The sequence below is a fragment of the Trachinotus anak genome, unplaced genomic scaffold (genome assembly GCF_046630095.1).
Source record: "Trachinotus anak isolate AG129_WGS33_773 ecotype Australia unplaced genomic scaffold, CSIRO_AGI_Tana_v1 ptg000009l, whole genome shotgun sequence".
NCBI lineage: Eukaryota > Metazoa > Chordata > Actinopteri > Carangiformes > Carangidae > Trachinotus > Trachinotus anak.
The window spans coordinates 16482802-16508188 of NW_027273860.1; the positions used below are offsets into that span (position 1 = coordinate 16482802).

Sequence of the window (25387 nt, forward strand, 5' to 3'; positions counted from 1 at the left end):
GCACTTATTCACCTTTCATACAGACAGACAGAGCGTCTTAGAAATGGCCCACTTGGCTCATTGGTTTTCAGAGTTGGTCTTTTGTTGCATCGGAGAGATTTCGTCTTTGATTAACTGCCAACAAATCATTGTCGCTTCGCTTGCTGTTGTGTTTTTCTGTCAGTTCAGCGGGGATGTAAGGGCATATGGAAAAGGAGCAGATGAAGTTACTGTCAATCTGCCTTGCATTCCTCTGATTTAGTTTGCTCCAACAAAGAACAGTCCAAGAACACTTGATTGCAACCACATTATGAGCACCTGCAGTCTGGCCTGAAGGAAAAGAATGAGCTCCAAATGGACAGTGGTGTACAAACTGAACTCAGTGCTACAGTTGCTGAAATGAAACGTCCTCAGTTCTCCTTACTTGGGTGAAAGATATACAACATCTCTGTGCACAACGAAGAGCATATTAGGTACAAAAGTCGGAATTACAAACATAACTTTACAGCATTATGAAAGTATTATAGAAGCAGCATAAGATATTGAGATCAAATATAACCTGCAATAACTTTTGCCTCTGTAAAACAGATTTACAATTTATCACTTAAATGGTTGATATTGCAAAATTGTCAGTTTTCTAATCATATCCAACAGACACAGAGCAACATTAGCATTAATTTGTTCTGGAGAGTCCAATATTCATTCTGCTTTTAGCTCGGGTTTAGTCGCCACCAACTCCTCACAGAAATACAGTTATGCTCAACTATGTGAATTTTATGAATTTATTTATTCAGTGTGAGCACAAGAACACACAGGCAAGTAGCTATTAATGGTGACTGTATTGAAGGTGTAAACTTAAATATCTAGGGACAATAAAGTGATGAAAAGTCAAAGTCTATAGTTTGTAGTTATCATTCATTTGTGGAGAGTATTCTAACTTTCTGCTTTATTGCTTGGTATTTTTCACTGTCTGTAGTTATTAAGAAAAAACTTGGTGAATACAGGTTGTTACCATCAGGATGGAGGTACAGGGTACCACCTTTGTGGACTTCCTGTACCCAGAGACCCTTTATACAGCATAACTCTGTTAAACATATCTTAAAGATATGAGAGATCTGTCACTTGCATTTATTGTACATAGTTCCTGATAGTTGGGGATTTTGCTGTGGAGCACTTTGTTATCTTTATTTGAAATGTCTCCTCTGTTGTGGTTGAATTTATCTAATAGTTGCCACAGACACGAAGAGAATTTCCAACAGGATAATAAACCTACTAATAACCAATAAACTAATTAACAAACTAATATTAATCTTAAAATATGTGATTAACGTTTGTGTGCTCAGGTTTGACAGACTTAGGATTCTATGAAGGAGTGTGATTTTTGACAAAAAATTACAGCAATTGGGCACTAAGGGTCCTCAAACTGTCCTCAAACTGTATGAGCTACACTGCTGAACGGGCCGATACTGTACGTGGCTGATTAACTACACTATTTTAGTTTGAGAGCACCTACATTGTATCTTTGCCTTACATTTCTCTCATTGCACCTCCCTGTGCCTTCCAGTTTGAAAAGCTCTGGCCTTCACCAGACAATACAGTGCGACTGGTTGTAGATCGTCAGGCATCTTTGGTATTATTTGCCTTAATTTTTGCCTTTGCCTTTAATTTTCAGATTGTTTTGAGTCACTGTAATGTCTAATAAATGTGGTCCTCCCATTAGTTTGAGCGTATGAAACTGTAAGTCTCACTCGCTTGGTTTCATGAATTCACACTTCAGCCAGAGACTGTTGGCAGCGGCTGCATTCTCCCAGGCTCTCACCCTGTATGTTCGCACAGCACTTGGATGTGTTGTAGCTAAGTGTGTGTGTGTGTGTGTGTGTGTGTGTGTGTGTGTGTGTGTGTGTGTGAGGCTACACACCACAGACTTGTGGATGTCTTATTGATGTGTAAGTGAGCATATCTTTGAGGAGTGTTGAGACTGACTACACTACACACTTTCCCATGGGCTGAACACATTCCTCAGTGCTGGAAAACAACATAATACAAGGCTAAAGGTGCGGCAATCTCATTTTTACTGTCTCATGGATCAAAGCGTAACATAATCTACTGCGTCTGCTGATGCTGATCGGTACCAATAACTCAATAATGGAGTTTAGAAGGAGCGGCTCTGGAGGTGTGTTACCCACCGAGAAACACCGGGTGTGCTGCATAATTTAACCCAGTCAGAGGTGGAAATTACCCAATTCAAACAAACTAAACAATAAAAAGTTTATCTAACAGATTCTATCAATGCCAACTTTAATGTTGCCATGGAGACAATGAGCACAGTTTGCTAAGCTTGTATTTCTTTACATACAGCACCTTGGAAATTCACACTCCATCAGCTACAGTTTAAGGGCCATATTTAATATAGAAGCACCATATTTTTTCAATGATGCAATTTCACTTAGCATCACTGCAAAGAGGGAGTCACATGAATTGCAGTTGTGTGTTTGTGATATCTGTGTGCGTTCAGCTAGGTTGTGACTCTAAGAAGACGAGTTGTGCTTTTTTAATGCAAAATGGATTCAAATGTTCCCTTTTAAGTGGAAAGACTTTGTCTTTAATCACTTGTTTCCCTGATGAATGTCACCTGATCATCCGCTGAGGTGTGTTAAATTAATTAGAATTAGAGGACACTTTCAATATCTTACCCCACCTTAACACCTGGTGGAAAATACACACAGACAATCAAGTAGAATATCTTCTGCACTCCTCCACGTACGTTACATGGATTAAAATGCGTTTATGTTAATTTTGTATTTTGCTCCTGTCCTGCAGCTCGCCACTATAAAGAGTGAGTCTCGTCTGAAGCATCTCCTCCAGAGGTTACCCAGCTACTGTCCAGAGTCTATGGTGAGTCCACTGCCTGCATGCCATCCAGCACTGGCAGTATTGTCATGCACAGACATGTCCCTTCTTAAACTGGTTGGGTGTTGTATGTGTTGTATTGCGTCATATCATGTCGCTTTGAATTGTATCAAGAAAGGCCCAAATGGATGAATCTTGAATGTGCTGCATAATTGATTGTGAATTAAGGGGTTAACTCAGGTGTTTTGGTCACATTGTGTTGGTTTATTGTGAAGACAATTATTTTCCTATTGAATGGTTTTGGTTTATTGGTTGGATAAAACAAGCAATATAGAGAACAAATAAAGAACAAAAAAGATAAAACAATTAAGTGATTAATCACAAAAGTAATAGTTAATGAAAATATCCATTATTTGCAGCCTGATTTTCCTGCAAAAACATCCTCAGAATCGAATAGTAAAAAAAGAATTATGTAAGAGAATGGCACTAGTAGAAAGATTTACATTTTTACCTCTGTTATGTGATGACGCTGATTTTAAAATCACATGTGGACAGTTCTAACTACAGCAAATGAACAAAATGCATTTCACTGTAAGACTATCTGAGCTTTTGTACAAGATCGCCATCCTTTTTTTTTTTGCAGTAACTGAAGCTACTGAAGTCAGTAGTTGTGTGGGAGTAAAACGTTGAAATTCCTTGACTGGCTGAATGACAACATTGTTATCCACTGCGCTATGTTGTAAAACTTATAGCTGAAACCTTTTTGAGTTATGAATGAGTTTATTGTATTAACTGTAATGTAATGTTCTGATACTTTGTTGTGTTGCTCTTGGTCAGGACCAACTCTCTCATTAGATTTATACGGGAAGTGGGTTGGTGGTTATGGTTACCAGAATGCTGTAGCACCTGGTTAAACCACACACACACACACACACACACGCACAGGCTCAGCCCCTCCTCCCACCATAGCTAATTACAAAGTGGAGAGGCTGGTTTGGTGCTCCTCTCTGCTCTCTCCAACAGTCTATTAGAACCACACCAGTAATTAGACTTAGGCGGCCTTAAATGCTTTCTATCATTTGAACATGTGTCCTTCATATAACTAAACTGATGCAAAAACACTGTTACCAGTGCATATGCATGTGCAGTACACACAGTATATGCAGATAAAGCCCCATATGAATATGTTTTTATCTGTTATTTTCAGGCTGTCATAGCTGTCCAGAAATCTCACTGCTTAAAATGAAGAACAGTTTGTTCATGTTTATCTCGGACAACATCATAATTTAATTTAATTGTAGTCTTCAGCCTATTCCAAAACATGTTGCAGTTAATAGTTGGATATCAGTTCCCATTAGGTAAGTCATAATACTTGTTTAGATGGTACATCTGGTCCTGAATTTCAATACTGAAAGAGGTTTTACTGTTTCATCACGACTTCTTCGAAACACTTTAAGACAAAAAACAATAGCAAAAACTGAAATTCTGTAAATTTAAGAGGTGATGAAAGTCTGTAATTTAGGTATAAGCCTAATTTCAACACACTGAGAACAACAAACAAAAGAAGTGGCATTGACTTTATCCTGACCACCGTGATGCAAACATACTGGAAGCTTCAATCAGAAAAGAAGAGTAAGATCAGGTAACCTTGTAAAAACCAGGAACCTGACAAACCTCTAAAGAACTACAGGAGACTTTGTGTTAGTTCAAGTCTTAGTCAGTTTGGGTTGGAACCATTATAATATAAGGATCTTTCCTCATCTCTCCTTTCATCCACAGCTCCTTTCATCTGCAACTCTGACTGTGTGAAACCTTTGTCATGCACATGTGTACCTGTAAAGAGCTAATTTGAAACATGTAAACCTGGTTTCATGTATTCCCATCCTCGATTTACAGATCCAGATTTCAGTTTCACATGTCATTTAAGAAATCATCTGACTCTGGGAAGTTCACTGTAACTCGGTTACTTAAATGCATGGAGCTCAACCTTTCTCTGGTCACCCACTGATTCCCTCTCCATCTTCCTCTTCACTGATAAGATGTTGCACTCTGTGTAGGAGGCTCCTCCCCAACTGATCGTTTATGTTGTGGGGGGTGGTGGAAGTCATCATTAAGATACTGATGTGTGGGCTTCCCCTAAACAGTCTTTATGCTCTCGTTACCCTGTACTTAGGCCAATTGAGCAAAGTCCATCCTCTTTGTTGAGTTGGATGTAGAGAGGGTGTATCATGCCCTTGCCCAATGTCAGCTGGGATCAACTCCAGCTCGCCCGCTATCCTATAACAATAAGAGATATGGATAATGGTAAAACCCAGGTCTGTTTTGCCCTGACGAGAACAAAAGGAAGAATGTTTAATTGGTGACATGTGGAGGTACTGAATTCTGCAATCATATCAGCCTAAAACAAAAAAACAACAAAAAAAAAAACCTAATAATAAAAATGTGTATCAGATGAACACACAGAGGCCTCAGCTCTCTGAATAGACTGGAAGGATTTCTGCTTAGGCTCTTCTAAACTGCATCATTATTCTTCCTGGCATGTTCTTTCCTTATTGGCCCCTGCTTCATCACAAATCATGTTTATGCTTCATGTAAAGACATTGGTGCTTCACAGTCTGTCTCATAAATGATGCTGACGCCCGCTGACAGGAACCTTTGTTCCCCAGCCAAGACACACGGGGGAGTGTTAACAGTGACGTGCTAAGTTTACAGAAATGACAGTCCTGTAAAAGCATAACAGCATGGAAGGGTTATATCCTTCCTTCTACCATCTCCATGTCTTTCTGTGCTGCTGTCAGTGTCTCTCTGTCCCTCAGGCAGAAGAGACAGACAAACTTGTTGGTGATGATAAATCCCACAACTTTTAACCACTAAACCAGTGGGAGTTTCATAGGATTCATATGTTTTCATGTTTGTCAACATTGTTTTGATCCAAGGAATGTAATGTTTGTTCTCACCACTTCCTCCCCGACGTTTCACATCTTCTTCAGTCAGCTGTTTGCTTTATTCTTTTGCTTACAGATTTTCTCCAAGCCAAGGAATCACCAGACAATTAATTGGCCCCAAAACACAGTCCCAAAAGATTCTCCAACATACGAAAATGATATGCCAAACCCAAACCCTAAATATGTATATTAGATATTTTTAGTTACGTAAGCATTTCATATGGTCAAATTCTAATGTTAAACCCAATAAAGCTGAACCTTTTGCCACTGCCATGACTGAAAGGGGTTGTATGCACTCTCCACAATGATGGGTGTGTACATACCGGTCCTTTTAACACAGGAGTTGCAACTAGGCTTGGGCAAATATTCAGTAATACTGAATATCAATACCTCCTGTGATATTGAGATATCATTAAATCCCAGTATACTCCTCTGAATTTTGTAGCCAAAGCATATTCATTAAAGTTCTGGCAGAGTATAAACTGAGTCAACTGGACTTTTTAACTGGGACTTCATCCTCAAGACTTGAGACTTCCTTGCGACTTTGCCCCACGTCTGAAGGAGGACGAGTAATGTCACCTTCCTTTTCTTTGGAAACAACAGGGTGTTTTTTAACTGAGAAATCCTGAGCAATTAGACTGTGCAACACGGCTCATAACAATTTTAAATGTTTCCTGTCTTAATATCGACTGCTGTGTATACACTAGACATTTGACATCAACCTTTTCCTCTCCTTTGTCTTGTAGAATGAACTGTGGATGTGCATCAACTCTACACTTCCAGGTAAGGAGAAAAATGAATATTAAAGCCAAATCATGTAAGATTTTTTTAACTTCTGACTTTGACTTTAGAATTTATGAAAAAAAAAAAACACCATCAACATTTTTTTACATGCACAATGCATCAGATCTGTAGTTTTTGGGCATAGTGATGAACCCACGGAGAAATCAGCTCACTAACTCTGCAGCTCACCTCCAGCTCTACAGTATGTTTCTAAGCTGTTTTGGTTCAAGAGCCTGCAACTGTTCTGATTGATGGAAAGGGTCAATGAAAATGCTTTTTTTCAGCTAAAAAGCAAACAGACACAGTCAGAGACTAACTGGTGAACATAGTGGAGCATTTAGCAGCTAAAGAGCCAGATCTCAGGAGTTGGTGGAGACCAAAACAGGAGCTAAAAGGACAGTTAATATTCAACTTACAATCATCATGTCAGCGGAAACATGACTCTGAGTTAATGCTAATGTTGCTCTCTGTTTGTTAACATTTAACCATATTAACTCTGTCAGGCAATCATTTGTCAAACGTGTGCAATGTTCATCTTGCTGTGGACTTCTGCTGAGTGGCCAGAAAGAAAAGACTAATAGATTCATGCAGATTTGAAGACGACACTCTACCAGTCATGTGAAAAACTATTCAGATAGACATACACTTGTTTCCATTCTCATATCTATTCCAATGTTAAAACTTGAGTGAAGCTGAGTCTGTGGTTGTAAAGGTGATAGAAGGTGGCTGGATTCAGGTCGGAGCCACACTGAAAACCTTTGTCTGGAAGTTTTTTCCAATGCATTCTTGACTGAGTGCTCATCATATTTATGTGACTAAACCGAATGTACATACAATAAATCAAAAGGAAACACCTCGACTCTAGCAATGACATGAAACATGGCATTCCACCCAAGCTGTGTCGACTGTGTGTATGTGGTTGCATGAGAAGAAATGGTAACAAGTTAAGCTGTTAAAGCTGTGAGGAGAGCTGACCCTGACCAGAGCTCAGCAGAGCAGAAAGCAGGCAGTGGCCTCAAAGGTCTAAATCCTGCTGCCTGTGCTTAGAACAAATCTACCTGTCAGAGGCCTAATTGCCTCCAGATTGGGAGGTATTGTTATTCTTACCTTTTTGTTCCCACTAAACACTGACGTCCAGACAGGGTCAGGAGTCTGGGAGAGATTGAACCTGTTAAGGAAAATGCCTCCCTCAGATCCTCTCAGAGCGAGATATCATCGATTCTCTGATGTTCACTGCATTCCAGCAGCTTTTAGGGTGTAACCACGTCTCAACACACCAGCTTCAATTAATGACTCCTTCATTTCACTGAATGCCTTTCCACAACTTTTGCACAATAAAGTGGAACTTGTTGAAGCTGTAAAAAAACATGTCTAATAGTTGTGGTGTAAAGGTGCACACAATCCAAAGTACAGAATTTTTTTTGCCATTTAGTTTGAAACAAATTTAAAGCTCTTTGGATGAAATAATATATTGAAACACTGACATATGGTTAATATGGTAAAAGAAAAGTAAGTACAGACATGTAATCTATCAGCAAATGCTTTATCGTTCTTATGAAAAACTACAATGTGCATATTCACAAATATCACAAATATAATATAAATTTAAATAGAGTGATAGAGAGAGAGAGAGCGTCGGTGAGGTGGATAATCCCTGGACAACTGCAGCTTGCACTCCTTTATACACGGCAGCTTTAATGGACTGACTGATGCTCAGGTGAAGGGACATTATAGTGGAGCTCAAACACTGCAAAGCCCCATTTTACACTGGACACAAAAGCCACTAACACCAGCTAACATTGGCCTTCTGTCGTCAATAGATGCACTCAGGTGAAGCTGTCGCAAATGGTTTAGTGTGTTTCATTGTCTGCATTTCAAGAGACATAATAAATATTATAACCTGACCAATGCAGGATTTTTATTTTGAGGCTGTTGCCAATATCAATGTTTGGGGTTTTAAAAAAAACAGCTGAATTTCACCTGCTAGTGACAAACCAACAATCTTCACACAGATCCCTGTAGCTATACTGACTGGGACCATTTACAGTGTAAAAAGCAGGTTTTCACTTTTGTCTGGTGACTCATTCAGACGAGCTCTAATAAATCTGTAATAAAATTATCACCATGCACCATGTTGGCAGTGGACAACTTAAATATCAAGCTTTTAATAAATGCAAGTATCAGCTCAGGAAATTAAAGTGTATGAGCTAACCTCCGTAAAATAAATACACATCACATATGGTTGATTCTGTGGTGTTTGATTTGTCTCCAGGAGTGTCCAGGAAGTCAGACGGTTGGGTGGGGCTGGGCTGCTGCGAGCTGGCTATCTCAGCTGAGTGTCGCAGGGAATGCAGACAGGTGAGAACCTGTAGATAGACTATGTCCAGCTTTATTTATGAGAGTGATTTTCCTATTAATGTGGTTCCACCTCTGCTGTCTTTTCTGTTCTGTTTTCATCAGGGTTTACCTGTTTTGATTTAATTTCCTTTTCCCTTACAGGCATCATCTAAAAATGACATAACAAAAGTATGCAAAAAAGTCACAGAGGTAAGTTTCAGAGAAGTAAAACTAATTCAGTAGCTGCAGGGCACCTGTCTCTGAAAACTGTGTTTCACATCTGTAAAAAAAACCAGAATGAAATAGCAAAATGATGTACAGACCCAAGTTGTCTTACTCTTACATAAACAAATAAAAATTACAAAGAAATAAAAAGGTATATTATAAACACTATCCCTAATACCTGAACCTCTACAATACATTTACTAGTGGCACTGCTGCTACTACTACTACTACTACTACTACTACTACTACTACTGTGAAGAATGATATCATACTAATAAATGTCTATTTTATATGTTTTAAGTTTCCTTTAAGTGAAACCAAAATAAACAAATAAACTGAAAAAAGAATGAAAATTGATGAAGGAGAAATCCACCATACTTCTTGAAATGACTTTCTTATATTAATCATGATGGAAAGATGACCGTTGACTCTTAATAAAGATGGACGTATACCCTCCGTGATGTCACCCACAGAGCAATTTTGAAGTTCATAGTGGGTTGTTCCACTGTCACCATCTTGACAGTGCCTGGCTAATCCAAAAACGGGCAAAGACTTGGGCCGGGTGTGGAGTCGAGGCTTTGGTGCATGCCGGTTGAACAGCTGGCAAGCATCCACTCCTGTTAGCATCGTTAGCAGAGCTGGGCGTCTGGACATCTTGCTTGAGGGCTAACCCGAGGCTAATTCATTTGCTGACTAATTAGCTAGTTAACAGGCTAAGCTAACAAGCTAGATACGGCGAGTGCAGACACGATACCTGCTAATTAGTGCTAACATATAAATAAAGTAATATTTCATCTAAAATTCAGGAGCGCAGGCTTTAGCATCTTTTATCGATTTACCGCACAACAAGCCGTATTATTTGTCTGATATTTGCGTGAAAAAATCCTCCAAAAGGCACCGACGCCACAAACAGGGCCGAGAGGTCACGTTCAAGGACTCTAATTAGCTGAGGTAACGCCTAGCAGACTGCTCGCGGCTAAACATCGAGCAGCTAGTGAACTGTGACAGCACCCATCTGTTGCTCAAAGCAGCTACACCTTTAAGCCATAATACTATTTAAACTGTTGAATTATATAACAATTCACACCCTGTACATTAAGAGGGCAATAGAAAGCAAAAGTTTTTTTTTTTTTTGTACCAGGCTGTAAACATGTTCAGTGTGAGAGGGAAAAATCACTCTTTGGATGAATTGCTCATAACTCACAAGCCTTTGATATAGTCACAGTAAGCAGCCCGAAAGGTTGGGAACCACTGAGATGAAGCTTTAAATTTGCTTTTTTTGGTATTATACTATGTTAAAATAGTTAATTAGCTGAACAGTCTTTTTCTCTTCTCGCTCTAGAATTCCCTCTACAGCTGTATCACCAAAAATGAAAGTAAGTATTTACTCACACACACAAGATGAAGAGTGAAGGAGTCAACAGTTGCAAACACTGATCTCATCTCTCATCCTCCAGCCAATAAATAAACAAACCTCTGCACATCACTGTGTTTTTGGACCAATAGACAGGCTTGTTTGTGTTCTTTCTCTGTTTCTTTCCCTTTCACTGTCTCATTCCTGCTCCGTGTCAGACATAATGTTAATACGCAAACGTGCACAGATGCACACACACACACACACACACACACACATAGCACAGCCATGTTATTTGCCTGGCAGGATGTGAGTTCAGTCTGCTGTAGCCAGAATAATGAAATCTGAAGAGTGTTTATCTGTTCAAAGGTTCGATAACACACAGTATATTAGTCCAGCCATTGTCAAACACAAAAAATAATCTGGTGTGTGTGTGTGTGTGTGTGTGTGTTTTCCTGCAGTGGGCTCCACATGTTGCAGCTATGCAGGGCGTCACACCACCTGCAGGGAGTACTGCCAGGCCATCTTCAGGACCGACTCGACGCCCACTGTGTCTCAGATCAACGCCGTCAAAGAGTACTGTCAGAGTCACAGTGCTCAGCTGCTCAGCTGTGTCAGCAACTTCACCAAGTCCTACCCCATACGCAGCCCTATAGACAGTAAGTTCATCTATACCTCACACTGCAGACAGCCAATACTCTTCTCTACAGCAGTAATGGATTCATCACTCACAATCTGATATATTGTTTATGAATACAGTAGCTGGTGGAATCTCTCCTGAAGGTATACTCCACCAAAAATCATAGACACGGCCTGTGGAGATGAAAGTTGGCTCTGGAAAGTTTGTATCCTGCCCCTTCACAGAGGAGAGGATCTGTAGTCAGCTTGGATTCACAACAGTTACAATAAATTTTAATGGTGACCCAGAATCATAGCAGAAAATCAGTTTTTAACATCCAGAGACACTTCTGCAGTATAAGCCACATCTCTTCTGTTCATCTCTACTAATGTGCCATTAATGCAACCTTTACATTTCCTCCAACTGTACATTTCTGTCCTCTTGATATCATATTCTCTCAATCCATCCTTCATTTTATCTGTCTTTCATAATTGCTTCGCTTCACTTGGTAAAAACAGTAGATGAGAGCCTCCTACTGGAAACTGTTGACCTCATCTTTCGGCATGAAGCTATTACTTGACATCAAAAGTAAAATGTCTTCTATTGGAAATTACACAAAAAGTGCTGCGGAATGGGACGTGGGCCTGGGATGGACCCATTCAATTTTGTGTAGCATTTACTTACATCCTTGAGGGCAAATTGTAAAACAGTGATTGGGAGCACGTATGACCTATAACACTCTTCTGACTGTTTCTAGCACTGGAGCTTTATTTGTCATGTTATAGTACATTTCCCAGCAGTCCATCCATCCTCCACATCCAGGTCTGTACTGCTGTGACCGGGCGGAGGCTACCCACTGCCAGGTAGCGTGTCGGAGAATCCTTCGCACCATGAGCACAGAGCATGAGATCATGGAGGGTTTGATCGAGGAGTGCGGCTCCCAGCCCCTCCCGCAGGAACCCATGTGGCAGTGCTTTCTGGGCAGCGCCCACCCTCCTTCCCCACCCGAAGAGGAGACCCCCCATCCCGCCAAGATGGACTGTGCCAAATTACACTGCTGCTCCAAGGCCAACACCTCACTCTGCAGGTACAGCACGCTGCTAAGCACATGGAATCCCCAAGTAGATTTATGTCACATAATCCAAGCGCTGATGTGAAATGTGGTAGTTTTTCCTGTTCTGACGCAGACTCTGTGCTCTGTTGTGACAGGGACATGTGTCAGGAGATCAGCACCAACTGGGGCAGCCAGACGTGGCAGGACTTCGACCAGCTCTGCGAGTACAACCCAGTGGAGACAGAGCTCATCAACTGCCTGGCTGATGTTAGAGAGCCCTGCCAACTGGGCTGCAAGGACCTCACCTACTGCACCAACTTCAACAACAGGTCAGACTCCTGCCATCCACCGTCACCTACTTCTCTTCTCAACTCCTATTTTGTCATTAGCTAGTCACCCTCGTGTCAGTGCCGCTGTGAAAACAAGTTGGTGTGTTGACGTGAATGCTTTTAGAAGCAAGTCGTATAAAGTTATTGTCATGTTTTTTTGTTACCTTGTCCTAGCAGGGCTTCAAAAATAAGACTCTGAGTGAAGGTGTTTTTTAGAAATAGTGAATAATAACTCTGCATTTACAAGTCCAATGACGTTTCAACTGACATTTTAACTGCTTTCAAGCTTTCAGTCTACAAATCTATTGACACTTCAACTGAGTCTTACTCTTTAGTAACTTTCATTTCTAACTCTCAGTTGCTTTTATCTCATATACTACAACAATTCAACTGCTTTTACTGTCTTTAAAATCCAAAGACATTTCAGTTGCTTTCAGCGCTTCAGTATTAACCGACAGTTCAGCTGCTTTCGCCACCTACACGCAAACTTGAAATTAAGATTTCAAATGCTCCCAGCTGTCACACTTCAACTGACACCTCAGCTCCTTTCAGCTGCTCCACCTTTAAGTGACACTTCAACTCTTTTAAGTGCTTCAGCATAAAATGCAACACCAATATAATGTTTCACATGCAAAATAAAACCTGTTTACAGTCTTTACACCTGCAATTTTCAACACAGGTTAGCCCACTTCATTTTTCTTCAGTTTGTATTGATTCATGAATCAATATTAATCTTTACATGAGCGTCTGGAGACATTTTTATACTGAACCCACAGTGACCCTGGAGTTATCTGTGCCACAGCACGTTTTACACACTTTCTGCAAATCAGGCCAAAGGCCAAATGGAGCGGCTTCAAAGGCTGCTCTGGGAAGTCACACTAACATACACACATCAAAACAAACTCAAATGAACTTCACATATACACACAGCTGATCACCTGGTGAGTTAGGCAACCACAAACGCTCACGCTTCAGAGCGTTCTGAGAGGCCTGGGGAAATGTCGTGCACCGGAGAGGAGATGTGCATTTTGATTAGACTGAACTGAATGTAAAGTCTGAGTTTCAAACACATCAAATAAAAGTCACACAGAAATGATATTGTATAGTTTGTCGAAACATATGGATTTTGTTAACAACAAATTTACCCATACATTCCTTGGAGCTTTATGTGGCTCTGTGGAAAATTCATTATCTTTTTACATGCTGATCAGAAAACTTAATGATCTGCTCCATCACTGTGGAACCTATAGATTACAGCATTTACACAGCTTAGGAGAAATGTACTTTAATCCCATCTGCGGGAAGGGGCGTCATCATGTGCTTCTTGAGTGACCTCCTGTGATCGGATCTCACTTCCCTGCTCTATAACAAAGTAAACACATACATCATTTCTGGACGTCAGTAGAGGAGCCGGTCCTGTAATGTAGCCCAGTTTCCGTTCACACTGCTAAAAGAATGTGACCACATGTGGCCCAGACCACCTCCGAATGCAGTCTGAGTGATCAGATTTCAATATGTCCTCAATGCCCTCTTGGCTGCATTCACACCTGTACATAGATCCGTCCACTTTTCATCGGGTCACCCAAGATACACATTAATGCCAGGCCTGACCAGGGCCTAAGAGCAACAGCAGCACCCCTGTAGTTCAAAGTCAAAGTGGATTTCACCCTAACCTTTCTGTTATTTTTCGCAAAGAAAACCGTTTGACAAATTGCAGTTTTAGATCGTGATGGCATGGAGCTCATGCTGTGGCATTCTGGGACTTGAAGTTCAAGCAAACAACCTACATGTACGGATCTTTGAGTTTCCTTTGATGGGCTCCAGGAGAGCCTTGTATGGCTTTCTCCTCCCCTGAGGGGTTCAAACACTGGACTGTGTAGCCGGGAGCAGCATGAAATACAAACACTGGCCTAGACATGGTGCTTCAGGGCGAAGGAGCATGGGGCTAATATCTGTGTGTCTATGGGTGTCTGTCTTTCTGTGTCTGCACGGGTGTAAGACAAAGTTAAATTAGAAACAAATCCCTAAATCCGTTATGCCAATTCTGATTAAGTGCATTGTGTCCAAAATTGTTTTGTAGACACAACTCACCTTGTTGACTCACTCACATACACAGTAATTCATTCTTCCATTCTTTCAGTCACTGATTTATTATTTCACTCACAGTTAGCCTGTTTACCCTTAGAGGTTATAATGAGAGCAGTCACTCTCTGCCTCTGAACACATGGCAGACATGACTGTAGCTGTGTCCCAGTTCAGGGACTGGTTCTATTAAAGGATACCATAAAGTGGGGTCCCCCATCACCTCAGACTGAGCCACCACCTCCATTTCAAAATGGTGCATTTGGTCAGTATCAGCCATCTATCACCAGGAAAACAGACAAAGAATCCTAAGGAGTTTACAAACCAGTTTGTACAATGTGTTATCCGACTATGTCTGAAGGTAAAAGTGGGTATACCTGTCACACTTACAGGTGGAGAGAAAAGTCTCCTCCTGACAACGGCACGGGGCGTCTTTGTGAGTTTGTCTGTTTTGGAAAGTTACAGTAGTCGTCAGACCAGAAGATGTGGGTGAAGAGGTGATTTCAGATGCTGTTTGATGATGCAATCTGAAAAGTATTTAATTTAAAGTGTACATTATATCGACCCTTGTATCCATGCGAATGCAAATATAATAAATCAAACTTAATAAATCCACGGTGTGCATTCCTGTCTGCCTTTTTGACACTAATACTGGAGAGGCCAAAGTCTGAAATCCATTTTTACATTTGCAAATTACAGCAAGAATGACATCAGCCTTCATTGTTTTGTGGTTGCTTTATTGTTGACTGTCTTTGGTTTGTAATGGAGGTCAAACTCTATCCACACTTTTATTGTAATGCAACAATAACAATAAAAGCAGATGTGATATTCATTGTGCTGGATTTCAATCAAGCTGATTTCCATATTTTTTCCAATTTTTTTTGGAAATGAATAGAAACAAATTGTTACCTTGTTTTGTTCTTCTGAGCCCAAAGAGCAGACTCTATCTCCCTTTTCTGATTAAACCTCTTGGACTGCCAGTCTCCATTACTGGACACGGAAAAGATCTGGAGAGAGTTGCTCATAATAAGAATCAGCTGATTGCCCCATTTAGTTTTGGTTTGAGGAAAACCACAGTCGACCATCTTCAGGTTAAATAAAGTCAAGGATTCATGGTTATGCACACGCACACACACACACACACACACACAGATAAAGACACACACATACACACACACACACACACACACACACACACACACACACACACACAGAGTTGCTTCAAGATAAACAAAGCAGCCACTCATCAGGACCAAATGGAAAGATGGAACCACACCCAGAACTTCTGCCTGGAACCTTCTCCCTTTAAACCACCAATTAGCTGACTCACTTGAGACCAAACCCACCAATCAGACATCAAAGACACTTCCTGGTGCAGTAGAAAAGGAAAACAACCCTCGTATTATCCAGAGGGGCTTGTGCTCCCTCTTTAAGGCAACAAGGCCACAGCTGCCAGCACACCTTGTTCTGCAAAAAGCCAGTCGCAGGTGTTAAGATACCAACCACGTCATTTGTTTTCTTCCGAGCACTCTTCAAAGTTACAATCCTTATCTCGCATGGTCAAATATCGCTTTATATTTTTTACTTTTTAAATGCAAACAAATGTCAATTTCACTGTTAGTTCTCGTAAAGATACCTTTGTCTGTCTGTCCACAGGCCGACAGAGCTGTTCCGCAGCTGTAACGTCCAGTCAGACCAGGGCGCCATGAACGACATCAAGCTGTGGTCCAATGGGACAATCAAGATGCCGTTCATGAACATTCCCGTGCTGGACATCAGGAAGTGTCTACCGGACATGTGGAAGGCTGTAGCCTGTTCCCTGCAGATCAAACCCTGCCACAGCAAGTTCAGAGGGAGTGTCATATGCAAGTAGGTCTACAACCATTCAACATCAAAGTCCAGACCATTCATTCCACATTTAGCTAATCTAGATGTAAAAATTGTCATCTGTATATACCATAAAGTTTCAAGTGTTCAGGCCTTTATGCAGGCTGAAGCTTTTACTTTTAATTTCCTGGGTTAATGTAAACTCAACACTTTCCCTGCGTTTATTTCTTGTCTTTAAAAACTCAGTACAATGTCAATTTCTACACCAATAATTCAAATAGTACAACTAAATATATGTCAGGCCTGTTTGTGTTGAATTACCACTGAATGAAACTAAAAGGTTCCCCACCACATTTTCACATTTAAAGCCTGGCAGCATTCCCTATACTAGGCTTTTATTGTGAGTGCAGCCAAGAGGAAATAACTGGAATTAACTGGAGTATACAAACATTATTTCTGTTAAAGGAGCTATTTGTAAGTTTTACCATTGCTACATAGCTACCATTAACATTAACAGTTGTTTACTTACTAGTCAAGAAGAAACATTCAGTTCAGCCCTTTACTCACTAAAAGTCGTCTCCAGTGGTGCAAAGCAACCCTTTTGTTTTGCCTCTATTTCTATCACTTCTTCTACTGATGTCAGCATGCTAACCACCTAGCCCTGGCCTGGTTAGCCCATCTCATCACTTTTTTGATGCAGAGTCACTGTAGCGTCCAGTCTGCCCTGAGAGGACGTATTCTAACCTCTTGTATTGTAAACGCAACAATGGCTGAAGCTCTTGGCAAGACTGGTAAGTAAACAGCTGTTAATGGTAATGTTGGCTATGTAACAAAAGAAAAAATTATAATGATAAAATAAAGCTAATAAAAATAAAGCTCCCTTACAGAGAAAATGACAACAGATTTAAATCCTGCAGGTTCCAGTTGACCTTTCCAAAGTCTTCCCAGGAGTCTCTTACTGGCAGCAAAAGCCATTCTGTGATCATTTAAACTGTGATTAGGGCTGCTTACATCATGAAATATGCATTTTTTTATGTTGTGGTGTAATTACTCTTAATTACTTGCCCTCTACATCTCATTTGTGTTATTTTTTTTTTTTTGTCTGAGCTCATGTTTGCGTAGTTACCCTCAGGTTCAGTTCAGTCATTCTTCTCCACCTCTCCATTCTGCACGTTATAAAGTAATGTGGTTCGTAATGAATGATGAGAATATAAATACATCTGCCCGGGGTTTGATAGACAGGTGGAGGCCCTGCCCTTCTCTCAGGATCTGCTGTGTCATGTCTGGAGTGTGTGTGCGTGTGTGCGTGCGTGCACTGCATAACATAACTCCACCCCCTGAGGCTATATGTCTAGTTCAGTCATTTGTCAGACACAGCTTCTCTCTCAGGTTTTAATCCTCCACTCGTCTTGAATGACATTACACCATCACGCGTTGAGCACATCCACCCACAGGCTGTGTGTGTTGGCAGAGCCTCTCGCTCTTACAACCCTCAGGACCATGAAATCACACATGACCGCTTTGTGTTATGTTAAGCAGCGTTACACTGTGTGTTTGTTCTGTCCTTGCGTTGAATTATCTTTTATCTGTCCTCAGGTCAGATTGTGTGGACATCCTGACCCAGTGTGGGGACAGGAAACGTTTCCATGAAGGACAAACACCAGAGAGGATCTGTGAACTGCTGTCGCCCATTGATGACCCTGAACGCTGCATTCCCCTCCACAGATACCTCAGTGAGTCACGACAGACAGCACATATTCCTCAGGGTGACAGGGGGAGTGGCTGTGGAGCTCCAGTGCTGAGCAGCAGTCATGTTTTCCTGCAGTAAGATGTAGAGGAAATACTAACATGAGTGCAGCCCTGTTTTGTGTCTTTATTGCTCTCAGTCATTGGATCACGCTCATTCAGCCAAATCTGCAAGTAAATTGATTTGCAGCCACTAGAGGGCAGAAGAAGACAGAGGCTTAGAAGCTGACAGACACAACACATTATGTCATCGTATAAAGCTGTTATGGCCACGGACAGAAAAACATCATAGTCTCACTGGAGCTGTGTTTCTGGCCACTGACAAGTTTAAGATGAACAGTCACTGCTTCTCTGTCAGTGGGTCAGTCCACCACTAGCTCAACAACTACTGAACGGACTATCAGAAAATCTAGCATTCAAGGTGCCCAGAGGATGAATCATAAACATAACTGATCCCCTGACTTTTCATCTAGTGCCACGATGAGTTAATATATGTGATTCTTAGTGAAATATCTCAACACATATTGGATAGATTGTCATGAAATTTGGTTCGGATGGTTGGTTGACGTAAAGGCTGTCAAGGAAAGTCACGAGTCAGTGGTGTTAAAGTGAAAGTTGAGTTGTAAATATTTTTTGATTTAACAAGTCAAAAGAGCTCAGCACTGATAATTTCATTCAAAGGTAATATAAATATATAGCTTGAAATTCTTTCAACAATAAAGTTTCTACTGGCCAGTTTTGTCTTGCAGGGTTCATATATCACGTTGGAAACAGTTAAATTAAAACAATTTTTCTTCTAATTGGACTATTATTTTGAAGCCATACTAATACAATAAGTATACATGCCCAATCTGTCACCAACAGAAGATAATCCTGATGTTTAATCCTGTTTTACCTTCCCTTTATCCACCTTCTCCAGCCCCGAGTTCTCTGGGCAACAACATTGTTGAGGAGGTCATTCATCCATGCAACCCCAACCCCTGCCCCAGCAACCACTTATGCCAGGTCAACAGGAGGGGCTGCCTTGATGAACTCAACTGTCAGCCATACCTCTGCGTACCAGGTAGGACCAACTACCGCTTCACATCAGCAGCTTTACTGTATCTACAATAGCTGCTGTCATTTTGAGTGTATGTGTTTGTGTCCCCAGGCTGTAAACTGGGCGAGGCCTCAGAGTTTCTGGTGCAGCAGGACGCTCGTATCCAGGTGCCGACTCGCACTGGTCCAGCTGGGTGCTACGAGGTGTGCAGCTGTGGTCCCAGTGGGCGTCTGGAGAACTGCGTGGAAATGCCCTGTGTGGACATCAACAAGCCCTGCATCGTAGGAGGACAGAGGAAAAGTAAGACCTCCCTCGCGTCCGTCTCTGTCCAAAGTGTGCAAATCTGAAGAATTTCTTTCATTAACTAAATCCACTGGTCGTGTATGATTGAGATAGCAGTGATGAAGGTTAGGCCACTTGCTGAACTGCTGTCCCTCGACGACTCTCATTCCATTAGCCATGAAATAATTTGAAATAAGTTGCAACATTTATCACTTCCCGTGGAGAGGGTAATGAAATTTGGACAAGTATAATTAATCTACAGCATCTAAATTAGAGGAGAGGGGCACTGTTCTCTTCATGCCATGTAGTTTCATCAAAAGAGAGGAGATTGGAGTGGAGGGTTGATTGGTTGTTCAAAAAGTGTGACTTTGATTCACAGTCTGCCTCGCCTTAACTCTTACCAACAGTCAGTATTAGTTTCTTAAAGTGACAATACATTCAACTCATATGTCCTCTTGTTGTTTATCCATTACAGCACATTCACTTCCTGCTCTCAGTTGCACCAGCTTTTGTAAGCTTTAACTTAGTATAGTTACCATGTGAACATCTACACGTCACTAAACTGGTTGAACCAGATACACCAACTATGTCCCAATTCAGTGGCCACATGGTCTACAAGGTCTACAAAGGTGTAGCCCTTTGTAGCCGTCGCAGACCTTGAAGGCTCACCCGAAACGAGACGGTCTGGCCTATGGAGGATTTTCACTTTGCGTCACCGGCTGTGGTTTTAACAGTTGTACCATTAGCTGTTGAACTGAGCTGAAACCCAATACATACACTTAAATCCTCAGCCTCTCTGCTGATGTTGTTTGCTGCAATATTATTTTCATTACTGGCGTGCATTGAATCTTGGGATAGGTCAGCCCAGGAAGGATCCACTTGTTGGAGCCTTTGTTGCCCAGGAAAAGAAGGACACATTTGTCAGCCGCATTTGAAGGAGCCTTCTGAAATGGTACAGTCAAGTTGCACCGCTGCGACACAGTCGGTCTTCAAATGCACAGCCTCTGTAGGATTCGGCCCCTGAATTGGGACGCAGACTGACTCTTACATTCAGATTAGATGTAACTAATTATTTGCACCTGCAACTGTGGCGCAACTGTTGCCCAGCTGATCAAACCCACTGATCAAACTAGCTTGTTAATATATGACACAATCTGACTGAGGAGTGCAAAAGGTAATTTGAATATGAGGTAAAATGACAGCTGTAAATGGACACTTCACCAGGATGATATTTATTCATGTTGCAAACTGCAAAAATTGTAAAATTATACTTTGCAAAAATGACACTATGTACTACTATAATTCCACTAATAACAAATTAACCGAATAGTGTTGGCTCGGTTACGTAATAATCTTTTTTCAACTTATGATGGCGTTGATTTTTCATAGCAACCAATACAGCTGTGAAATGGGAGGCAGAGCTGCTGGTTCAGGTGCCAGCATTACTCTTCCCCACTCTGAATCATTGCTATAAATATTGCGATGGATGGGCAACGCACATGATTGGATGGCACAAGGTAAATTGAAGGAATAGATCCAGAGTTGATTGAGGGAACTAAAGGAGAGTGAAAAACAGGGAGAACTATCATATGTTATTAATGTAAACTACTCCAGAAAAGAGGTTGTGGACAGTCTTGGGACATTTATTGGTGGTACATATCAGGTCTTTGGAACGAACTGTATTGTCCAGTAACCGATCAAGCTCACGAGCATGCTGTCTCATAGCAAGCTTGGCTGATGAGCTACTCTGGCTGGCTAATGCTAACATGTTATCAGTTAGCTCAGAAGTTACTGCAGTTTACCAACTAGCCCTGCAAGGCACTACTTTATGCAAAGGAATCTTACAGCGCCACTTTCCAAGGTTAACTGGATTATCTGCATGTTATATCTGATGGCTGGCAGAGATGGAGAAAGATTCCCATTCAAATGCAAGTGCCCATGTCGTCTGACAACGCAAGACGGTTGTATTATCACAGAATTAGTCCTGTTAATGTTAAAAATATGCCTTGAAAATTTAAACTGGGGTTAATTAAAAGTCTTAAAAGATGGACTTGGGCTAACATTGTGCATCCACATTTGCTTGTTTTTTAGGCTCTTTCAAATATAGTAGGTAAGCTCCTGGTCAGAGCTTTTTTTGACACAAAGGCTTTTTACAAATTGAAAATTCACAGAACATGAATGTCTGAACCATACAAAGTGACGACTCAATAGGACATGAACCCAACATCACTGTAAGCCCTCATCACTGAACCCTCAGACAGACAACATCGTGAGAAATGAATGAGAGTTGAAGGTGCAAGGACTCAAATGCTGTATTAAGAATTAAACAGCAGTTCGTACCAGAGGCATTTCTGTGGCCAGTGCAGTATCAAAATGAATATAATTACAGGAGGAAAGGAACAGACAGTCCTTGCTGCTCTGTATAATGTAAGCTTGTTCTAGCCAGCTTTCTCTCCTGTCACCATTTTTTTAACATCACAACAAAATTCTTCAAGGATAATTCCCTTATTCAAGTCTTATGAGTTGAAAATCTCTGCAGGAGAGCCCTTAGGCATTTTCCAATTTCTGAAACTCTCACATACTTATTAGGAACTCATTAGTTACTGCACCATATTCTTCTACATTTCAAACTCATCTTCATTGCATTTTTGATTACTCTGCACTGCATCTAAACTAAGTGTTTACTTTTGAGGTACAAACAGAATTGACAGTGGAATTGCAGTATCAACTAAAGTAAAGTAGCAAGTAAAGTCGAGGTGAACATTGGAATCCCTGTGTCTTTTGCTCCAGTTCATAAATTCATAAATTCATTACTAAGTTTCAACATGAAGTCCTTCCTAAAGTCTTTGTAACTAGTAGCTAGTTTTAACCTAGACATTTACTTAACGGTGTTGCACTATTGCAACATAAGAAATGTTGTAAGATATGTAAATCTGATATGTAAATATGTTGCAAGGAAACATCCGGTGGGGGGATTGACTACGCAGTGTTGTTTTTGATACAGCCACTGGGGGAGTGCCAAAGTCAAAAACTTAACAATCTAAAATCGGTAAACACTTCGCTAACCATTCCATTAAATTAGTCATCTTTTCTTATGTTTACAAAGACTGATGTTCACCTTACCAAAACACATTGTTCATCTACAAAGGGTTATTGATCGTCTTCCCTTGTGTTTTGATGTTTGCTTTTGCTTGCACTTCTAAGAAGCCGTGAACTCTTCTCCCCTTATTGAGGGCAGGTGTTGGGTTGGAAATGAACGCACGTTCTGTGTTGTTTTGAGCCAAACCCCCATTCACAAGCCAAAAATTTAATTTGTTGGGTTAGACACTGGAGCATCTCTTCCATTCAGCCTTTTTATTTCACCAAATACTTCTTAAATAAAGAATTCAAATAATTGACTCGAAGGAGAAGAGGTATTCAAAAAGTAGGCAATGTCTGAAAAGGCTTTGTCTTTATCTATTCCTCTTAATTCAGTCTTTTGAATTCGATGACTTGGCTGTCGTCTTACTGTTTTGAGGAGCACATTTCTGTTTTGAGTGCTGTGAAAATTTCTGTGGCTTTTTATTACCACATCACCCCCTACAAAAACACACAATGGAAGGTGGTAGCAGATGGAATTAATCATTTCTTGTTGAAAGAGGCATTGTGTACAGGTGTGTGCTGAACTGAAGCATAGATCTTAAAAGTTGTGAACATGTCATAAAAGTTGTGTTTTTTTGGGCGACCTGGTACCAACAAAAACATATAAACACATAATAAAAGAGTCTTGTTCTTCAGGTCAGTATATCCACATGAAACCACCAAATGATGAAAGTTTATTTTTTTAAACGACCAGCTGTCACACTGCTGAAAGACAACAGGCCTGACTAATGAGGGCTAACATTAGCTGGCTAAAATGATTCCAATCATTCAGCTTAGTTTTTTAGACATAGCTGAACAGAGTGAGTGCACTCTCATTATGAAATAAAAGCAGCGTGAGTATTGGGTCTAATCCATGATGAGCACTGATATACACATATGGTTGTACTAATGACTGGATGGTCACTCTTGCAACAGACAGCACAATGTTACTGCAGGTGGACAGTGTTAAATTTAAGGCTTGAAGGATGAGCTTAAAGCAGTAGTCAAAAACTTGGAAATATACTTTTGCACTTTCTTACTGAGAGTGAGATGAGAGGAATGATCGTTGTCACAGGTCTGTGAACAGAGCTGGAGTTAGGATGTGACTGTCTTAGCTCAGCATAAAGACTGGAAGCGGGGAAAACAGTTAGCCTGGCTCTAGCTTGTTTTTTAAAAAAAAACACTTATAAAGCACATGTAAAGCTCACTAACAGGTAAACTCTTATCTGTTTAATTCATACTGGAAAAAGAAACGTAAAAAGCATCTTCACTGGTTGCCTGTGTACCTCGCAGGGACGAAGGTGTTGTTTGCCAGAGACGGGCTGCCTGTTTCCCCTTGCTTTTAGTCTTTATGCTAGGCTAGGCAAACTTCCTCCTGGCACCTGGCTACAACTATTTACTAAATGTATTTCAAAAAATGTAATGTATGCCATCCGTGTTGTTGTAAAATGTTGTAATGTAAGCCATCAAGGCCTGCCAAAATCTCCCTAGAAGCAAGGTAAACTTCAGGGATTGACAAATTTCCCGTGTTTGTAGAACTAAGTTAGCTGGATGAGAATTTAGCGAATCATTTTAGATGGCTAAGATGACATTAGTCTGAATTAGCTACGCTACATGTGAAGATTTTGCAGGTTTGTTTCTCAGATTTATTATTTACTTCATAGAGAGTAGGAAATACACAAGAATGGGGAAGAAAAAGAATCGGGCAAGGTTGATTTTACTGTAATTCTGCTGTGGACAGCAAGAATTAAGAGTTCTTGGTAAGTCACAGATCAAACAGAAGGCTGCTGTGTTCATAATGCACTCTGACCCACCTCTTAGCATGGTTCATTGTTTTGCATCATAATTATTGTCTGTCATTTTAACGGACTTCAAATTGGGTATGGTTACAATGGTTAGTTGAGAGGTTTCGAGGCCTGGGCATAGATTGTAAATAAAGATGAACGTAGCATCTGTGACGTCACCCATAGGTTTCTCAAGAGTGGTTTTGAAGCTCAGAGTGGGCTGCTTCGCAATCTCGACAGTGCCTGACTCCACCAAAACCCCGGCTAATCCCAAAAAAGCCAAAGAGGTGGGACGTGTGTGAAGCTGAGACTTCCATGTATGCTGGTTTAATAACTGTGGCAAGCATATGCTCCCCTCAGCATTATTAGCACAACTGGGCACATTACTGGAAGGCTAACTCAAGCCTGATTAATTTGCTGGCTAATCAGCTACTTAATGAGCTAAGCTAAGTCAGGTATGGTGAGTGCAGACACTGATATAACTGCTAATTAGTGCTAAGATATAAATAAAGTAATACTAGAATTTCACTCACCTCAAAATACAGGAGCACAGACTTCCTCACACATTACAAGCTGTATTATTTATGTGATATTTGCATGAAAAATCCTCTAAAACACACCAACACTACAAACACATACCAGGCTGTAAACATATTTATTTCTGCTGTAAAGTTGGGCATTTTAACATGGCAGTCTATAGGGCGTGACTTGCTTTTGGAGCTCCAGAGGTTACTGCTTGACCCTGAGAGGAGAAACACATGGTGGAAAAAAAGCCCATAAATTGCTTGTTTTTGCTTGTTGCTTGCTGTGAGCTCATATTTTGTGTCTGAATGAAACTCTGGCTGCCTCTGAGTCTAAGTTCCAGAAACTTCAATTTAATGCGCATTACCAGCTGAAATATTTAACATCCATGAATAAGAAAACAACATGTATGAGAGCAGATTGCATTCTCATTTAAACTCCTTTAATGTTAACTAGGCGAGCATTTATCTGGCATTTATCTGCCAGAGCATGAGAGAACACAGGCCTTAT

At 40.7% G+C, this 25387-nt stretch overlaps 1 protein-coding gene across 1 annotated transcript in view; it reads left to right on the forward strand.

The window, feature by feature from the left end:
* reck (reversion-inducing-cysteine-rich protein with kazal motifs) overlaps positions 1-25387 on the forward strand; it is a 73494-nt gene that overhangs the window by 21717 nt on the left and 26390 nt on the right. The window contains exons 3-14 of the mRNA XM_071485585.1: positions 2800-2874; positions 6521-6557; positions 8830-8915; positions 9057-9104; positions 10462-10495; positions 10935-11132; positions 11915-12179; positions 12302-12475; positions 16214-16426; positions 17981-18117; positions 19050-19193; positions 19281-19469. Of these exons, the coding sequence (XP_071341686.1) occupies positions 2800-2874; positions 6521-6557; positions 8830-8915; positions 9057-9104; positions 10462-10495; positions 10935-11132; positions 11915-12179; positions 12302-12475; positions 16214-16426; positions 17981-18117; positions 19050-19193; positions 19281-19469 (1600 nt within the window). The remainder of the gene's footprint in view (positions 1-2799; positions 2875-6520; positions 6558-8829; positions 8916-9056; positions 9105-10461; positions 10496-10934; positions 11133-11914; positions 12180-12301; positions 12476-16213; positions 16427-17980; positions 18118-19049; positions 19194-19280; positions 19470-25387) is intronic.